We start from the raw sequence: 7,811 nt of genomic DNA, 5'->3' as shown, positions 1-7,811 counted from the left end.
TTATTTAAATTATTTTTTTTTTAAATTTAATTTTTAAAAGGTAAAACTTTTTATGATTAAATGTAGTATTTAAAATTTATTTATATTTTTTTATAAATTTATTTATATAAAAATATTATTTGCTACATAATAATAATAACAATAATAATAATAATAAAAGTCATTAATGACTATTAATTTAAATAAAATTGATCATTAATTTGTGATATAATAATCAATAATAAATATTTTTATTTATACTATTTATTATTTAATTTTTATATTTCTCTTTTAACTAACATTATTATTTACAATATTATCTTAATTAATAATTATGATTTAAATTATTTTTTTAAATTTAATTTTTAAAAAATTAAAACCTTTTATAATTAAATATAATATTTAAAAATTAGTAAAAGCATTATTTGCCTTATGTTACCTCAATCATCATCATCGTCATCATAATAATAGTTTAAAATAAAAATTAATTTTAAAAATAATAATAATAATAATAATAATAATAATAATAAAAAGGTCATTGATAGTTATTAGTTTAAAGAAAATCAAACATTAATTTATAATCTCATAATTAACTATCATATAATTTAATCAATCTTAAATTATTTATATTTTTAATAAATATTTTTATAATATTGTTATATTTTTTATTATTTTTTTATGAAATCTTTATTAAAAAAATTTAAAAAACAAAAAGTGTAATTTACATAAAAAGTTATAAAAATAAAATATAGAGATTTGACTTATTTATAATTAATATGTATTATTTTTTATGTTAATAATTTAATATTTTTTATTTTAATTTTTTACAATTAATTAATACTTATTATTATTATCATTATAGCAAACTTATGATGATTTAATTGAAATGGTCAAGTAAATAAGAAATATTTTACTGTTATAAAAATTGAATTTAAATATTTATTACTATTTTTAATTAAATAATATTTAATTATAAATCAATTTTTTATTTAAATAATTTTCATTTATTTATCTATATATAATATGTTATATGAGATATTTAATAATCATCAAACGCTTTTTTTCTCATCAAATAATTTCATTTTGCCTAAATACTTTTAAAATTTTTTTTAAATTTACACTATTTTTTTATTATTTATTTCAAAAATTATTAGTTATCATTCTCAAAATTTATTTATTTAAATATATTTAATTAATATTTATTTAAGTATTAATTTTTATAAATTTCTTATTTAACATTTCCTAAACTTTTAAATATTTTATTTCATTATAATTATATATCAAATTCAATGATAACTAATATTTTAATTATCCATATTTTTTAATCATTAATTTTTAATAAAATTATTTTTCAATTTTAAATAAATATCTATATTTTTATATATAAATTATCTTTCAATTATACTTTTATAAGTAAAATTTCAAAGATATATAGTAAATATGATTGCATTAAAAATTTAGTTACAAATAAAGATAATTAAAAATAATTAAAGTTACAATATTAAAATTATGAAATCTATTTTTTAGAAAATATTATGTATTTTTAATATTTATTATATTAATAGAAAATGATAATATTTTAAAATTTTAATTTTATGAAATGTATTTATTTTATATTATAAATTTAAGAATAATAATTTATTTTATTTAAAATGTAATTAAAAATTAAATTAAAAAGTAAAAATTATAAATTATCCATATATAACATAGACATTATGCTTAAATTTTAACACATTTTAGAATTTTTTTAATTAAAAAAAATTTAAAATCATAATATAAATATGATAAAATATTTTTATAAAAAATATAAAAACTTTAAATCTACATCCTCTCTTTCAAATATATGGATCCCACAACTATAACCAACCAAAAACTGTTTTAATCCAGATGTACGCATTTGGCCCTTTTCTTTCTTTTTTTTTTTTTTTTTCTTGCGTTTAATATATTAAAAGCCCTTGTGATACTGGCCATTATTATTTTTTTTTTTTGGAAAATTTGGTCTATGGACGTCTGTCTATATTTAGTCCCTTCCCTGTAGGAGACAGATGCAAGGAAAAGCTAGAGATGAGAACTGAGTGGAAGATTCAAGAGTGCCTCTGGTTCTCTTTTATTGTCTTAATGCTTTTCATCATTGCAAGTGATTCTATTGCAAAGCCTCTACAAAGCAACACTGACTGCTTTCGCAATGTCACAAGTGGTGAATTTCATGAAGAAACTTTCTCAGTCGAATCCGAAGTGCATCCAAGTCCTCCCTTTGCCGTCCAACTACAGATGGGGATGCGTGTTATTAGTTATGATAGTTTTCGAAAGCAGCAAATTTGCAATGCGAAAATATATGGCAATTGCTTAGGACCGAAGATGTCAGGGCATACTGATAACCGGCCCTGTAATTACTACACTAAATGCAGAGTAAAATAGGATTTAAGGAGAGATGCAAGGAGACAAAGGTTCGCACTTCTGTTCTGTAGTGCAATCTCTAAAATAAAATGCAGAATTACCTCATTTTCCTTTCTTTCATTCTTCAACTTGAGTTTCTTTAATTTGTTCTTTTTGCCTTTCTCATGTTTGTATGGTTAAACTTATAACCAAAAGCAAATTGCTTAATTAAATCCAACATTTAGTATGAAAGCACTAGATGATATACCAGTTTTAGCACCAAGCACTAAGCGAATATTTTTTCCATGGCCTCCGAGTGGCTGATTGAGGAGTCCGTGTATCTCTAACTTTTAAATATGAGAAACGAAGAATTCTTTTTCTTTCTATAGTTGTTCTCTCTCGTCCTCTACTTCTCTCCCTTATCTCCTCCTCAATTTCCTTCTCTTCATTTTCCTACATATAAATGTGACAGATTAGGCAGTATTCATTTATTGAAGAATCCAAGGATTTTTCTGAATTGTCAAACACTGAGGTTGTGGGTTTTTTTCAAGGCCATGCATGAACAGCGAAATTTATTAAGAATCGGAAGTCTTCAATATGAAGGTGCTCTGCAGTCCAAGCATTACGAAAAACCTAAAAATTGCAAAAGAAAAAGTATGCTAATATAATTATATTTATTAAAGAAAAAAAAACCGAAAAAACTATCAAATTGCTTGTTTTCATTTCCGCTATCACATATCACCAGTTAATTTTCTCCTAACCACATTTTCAGTTCACTTAAAATATTGAATATTATTTTTCAAAAAATACTGAATATTAATTATTTATGGTGAGACTTTGTAGGATTAGCCTAAAGATTTAAATGTGATTTTCACATTTAAATTTTTCTATCACTTTTTTTAATTGAATTTTAATTAAAATTAAAAATTTTAATTAAAACAAAATTTTTAATTTTTTACATTTAAAAATAATTTCAATATACCTAAATTTGAAACTTGATTATTAATTCGTTTAAACTTATTAAAATTTATCCTAAATCACTCGAATTTGTCCTAAATCCTATTAGTATTACTTAAACCTATTTTATTTTATATATTTTAATTAATAATTTTTATTAATAATTTATATTTTAAAAATAAATAATTTTAAAAAATATATTTTTTTATAATTAATTAATTATTTATATAAACAAATTTAAGTAATAGATACCAACATATAAAAGTTGAATTCGATATGAGTATTATTTATCAAACTCGATCTTATCTCAAACTCAGTTATATGTTACATTTTAATCATAATAAAATTTGATTGGGTAGAGTACTAGAAAATATTCTATTTATTTTCATCCTTAAACCTACTTAATAGATTGAGTTGAGGATAGACCAAAAGATACAAATGATGCATTCCATATATGAAATTTGGCAAGGATTAGAAAAATTTTATTTATATTTAAGTATATAATTTGATTATCAATTAAGATTTAACTCTGTTAAGAATATTTTAAAATTGTTTATTCTAAACGTGTTAAGTGATGTCGGGAATATATCTTTAAAATTTGGTTTGAAAATATCCCAACTATATTTACTAAAAAAAATCATAATTTTAAATAATGTATTCTTAATTATAGGTTAGACGTGTGACAACTCGCCCTAGACTTGCATATATATTATTTCTTTGGTCCATTATGCACCCGTAGAGAAGAAATTTCGTATGCAAACTATTCGAAACTCACCGACTTCATCCTGTAGAAAGGGCCTGCACTCTTGATCCATAAGCTTAAAACTTTGCCTACTTTTGTTTCGTACTCTCCAACTTCCGTTAAGAAAATCAATGTCTCTTGGAGATCATCCATGGCTCTATCTATTCTTGCTCCTCCACCTCCTCCCTTCTATCACCGGCTTTCTACAGTACATTCCTACAGACCTTATTCTGCTTGATTGTGGTGCATCATCTAGCATGACATCACAGGATGGACGCAATTGGTATGGTGATGCCCACTCCAAATTTTATGCCACTAATCCTGAAACATCTTTTGTGTTTACAGCCTCTGAACAAAAACCATCTGTAACCCAAGTCCCGTGCATGACGGCCCGTATTTTTCAATCGAAATTCACGTACGCCTTTCCCGTCTCCCCTGGCCCAAAGTTTGTTCGTCTCTACTTCTATCCAGCTACTTACTCCAATTTTGACATCTCCAAATCCTTTTTTTCTCTTAACGCCAATAATTACACTCTCCTAAAGAACTTTAGTGCCTCTCTTACGATTTCTGCTATGAAACCTTCTAAGGCCTGCTTCATCAAAGAGTATATCGTCACAGCGTGGGAAAACCAGCTTAACCTAACATTCTCTCCATCTCCAAGTTCTTTTGCCTTCATAAATGGCATTGAGATAGTTTCCATGCCGAACAATCTCTATGGCAGAGGCAACGATAACCCACTTACCTATGTGGGTAGCGATGGTAATCCTTTTTATTTGGACAGCACCACCGCTCTTGAGACATTTTATCGACTGAATGTTGGTGGAGAAGATATCAGCGGCGTAAATGATACCGGAATGCACAGGACTTGGCTTGATGATACAGTTTATGTCTTTGGGGGCCAACTTGGGTCCATACCCAGTTACACTCCTGATATCAAAATAAAGTACACGCGGAAGACACCCGCATATACTGCACCTGAATTGGTATATGGTACTATGCGTTTAATGGGTTCTAATCAAAGCGTCAACCTGAATTACAATCTCACGTGGTACTTCTCCGTTGATGCTGGTTTCACCTATCTTGTTAGGCTCCACTTTTGTCAGTTTATACCGGAGGTCACATTGCCCAATCAAGTGGTGTTCACCATATTCATCAACAATCAAACTGCTGAGGCTATTGCAGATGTAATATTGTGGGCTGGCGGCAACAGTGTTCCGTTTTACAAAGACTATGTCGTGTGGATCCCAAATGGCAGCCAAAGCAAGCAGGACCTGTGGGTCGCTCTGCACCCATATATGGAACAAAAACCCGAACATGCTAATGCATTCTTGAACGGTTTAGAGATATTCAAGTTGAACAATTCGGGCGGTAGTTTGGCTGGATCCAACCCTGAACCAGTGTCTGCATCACCAGAACAGCATCCAGTGCCGAAGATAATGAAACACAAAGGATCATTACAAGTTGTAGTCGTTATTGGAGTCGTCTTTGGCGGAACATTTGCACTTTCTTCAATTCTCTGGGTCTTTTTCCACCAACGAAAAAGGGAGTTGAGGGAACCTGGTACTAGGGAGCACAAGTCTTCCTGGCGTCCATTCTCTTACGCTTCTAGCTCTGCCACAATTGCTTTATCATTGCCAACTGATCTTTGTCGTAAATTTAAGATGGCTGAGATCAGAGCATCTACAAGAAATTTTGACGACGAAAATGTTATTGGTTCCGGTGGATTTGGTACGGTGTACAAAGGATACATTGAAAATGGTTCCATTCCAGTTGCAATCAAACGGCTGGATTCATCATCGAGGCAGGGGATACGCGAGTTCCGCACGGAGATTGAGATGTTGTCCAGGCTTCGCCATGTTCATCTCGTGTCTTTGATTGGATACTGCGATGAACAAGATGATATGATCCTCGTATACGAGTTCATGGCAAATGGGACCCTTCGAGATCACCTCTACAAAACGAAGAATCCCCCACTTCCATGGAAGCAAAGACTAGAAATATGTATTGGTGCTGCACGAGGGTTGCATTATCTTCATACAGGCGCAAAGCACATCATCATCCACCGTGATGTCAAATCATCAAACATCCTACTGGATAGTAATTGGGCGGCTAAGGTTTCGGATTTTGGAATTTCGAAAACAGGTCCCACTAGTGAATCTCAAACCCATGTCAGCACAAATGTTAGAGGTAGCTTTGGATATCTTGATCCAGAATACTATCGCAGGCAACAGCTCACAGAGAAATCTGATGTATACTCTTTTGGGGTGGTGTTGTTTGAAGTCCTATCGGCCAGGGCACCGGTCATTTCATACCTTCCCAAAGAACAGGTGAACTTGATTGATTGGGCACGAAATTGTTATCGAACAGGTACCCTTGATCAGATTATTGACCCACAGTTGAAGGGTGATATTGCACCTGTCTCTTCAAATAAGTTTGCGGAGATTGCTGAGAGTTGCGTGCGTGATCAAGCTATTGAGCGGCCAACAATGGGCGATGTGGTGTGGAGCCTTGAATTTGCCTTGCAGCTCCAAGAAACTGCAGAGAAAAATGTCAATACCGGTGATATTCTCAGTTATAGCCAGAAAGGCTCATTTGTGCATGAGATGATCACCAGTGATGATAAGGCATTGTTACCAAAAGCAGAAAACGATGATGAGGTATTTACATGTAAATTTTCAAGTTCACAAAAGTCAGCTTCAAGTAGCGCAGTTAGTACTGGAGAAAGGAGTTCCGGAAACTATGATTCTGATAGAGTTAGATCAGGGGCTGTGTTTTCCGAATTAATGAATCCACATGGACGATGATATAAATTATATTGTACTTGGTATTTTATTTTTTCACATCTTTAGACCTTCCATATTAGTATCAAATTAATAATACTCTTGAAGAAATTATTAACCAACACTCTGATTTTATGTAAGATAATTTACAATTGAATTACAAACCAATAATAAATGCATACACATACATATATAAATGAGTCTTATAAAAATATAACTACTTAACGATTTTTCTATCAAATAATTTTATTAATTCAAAAAATATATTTATTATTTATTGATTTACCATATCACAGATTATCTAAAATATTTACCGTATGGTAGGATAAAATTTTTCAATGCTCTTGGCTTTGTTTTGTGAAATGGCATGGAATATGAATCAAAGCGAGGGGAATATAATAAGAAAAGTGGTAAACATTTTCTCATATATAATAACAATTTCGTATATATTGAATATAATTACTTTTATATTTAATTCAAATTTAAATGCGAAACATTATTTTATGTAATAGCAATTCTAAAATTTCAATTTATTTACTTAAAAAATTCGGTAATTATTATTTTAAAAATATTTTTAATTAATATGATATTGATTAATTTAAAATATAAATAATATTTTATTCCTATTAATTCCGTTCCATGAACAAAAAAGTATGCGAAACTTAATTTATTCTAATTCGCTTGATTGGATGCAAAGACTACAAATATGTATTGGTGCTGAACCATTATCTTCAATTCACACAAATTGATTGAAATTGTTAAGGTGGCTTTGGGTATACTGATCAGCTATAAAATAGTTAATCTAAATGATTTTTAGTAGTTAGATTTTGACTATATAAACTCGTTGAAATTCTCCTTCCTATCTGATAAGGGACATTACAAGTCCTATGTGCTAAGCCACCAGTTAACACTAAGTATTTGGTTTAAATCAAATCAAATCATTAAAATTGAATAAATTAATTATCATATTTTAAAAA

The 7,811-nt window shown here is 29.0% G+C and overlaps 2 protein-coding genes across 2 annotated transcripts; both read left to right on the top strand.

Annotated features, from left to right (window-relative positions):
* Window positions 1-2,043: 2,043 nt before the first annotated feature.
* LOC110672361 (uncharacterized) lies at window positions 2,044-2,397 on the top strand. Its single transcript, XM_021835123.1, has one exon. The coding sequence runs from the start codon at window positions 2,044-2,046 to the stop codon at window positions 2,395-2,397; it is 354 nt and encodes a 117-aa protein (XP_021690815.1).
* Window positions 2,398-4,034: 1,637 nt separating this feature from the next.
* On the top strand, window positions 4,035-6,894 carry LOC110672374 (receptor-like protein kinase FERONIA). Its single transcript, XM_021835140.2, has one exon. The coding sequence runs from the start codon at window positions 4,186-4,188 to the stop codon at window positions 6,856-6,858; it is 2,673 nt and encodes an 890-aa protein (XP_021690832.1). The 5' UTR covers window positions 4,035-4,185; the 3' UTR covers window positions 6,859-6,894.
* The last annotated feature ends 917 nt before the right edge of the window (window positions 6,895-7,811 follow it).

Source organism: Hevea brasiliensis, chromosome 16 (genome assembly GCF_030052815.1).
Source record: "Hevea brasiliensis isolate MT/VB/25A 57/8 chromosome 16, ASM3005281v1, whole genome shotgun sequence".
Taxonomy (NCBI): domain Eukaryota; kingdom Viridiplantae; phylum Streptophyta; class Magnoliopsida; order Malpighiales; family Euphorbiaceae; genus Hevea; species Hevea brasiliensis.
The sequence above is the reverse complement of the archived record's forward strand: the minus strand, read 5'-3'. Positions and strand labels throughout refer to the sequence as shown.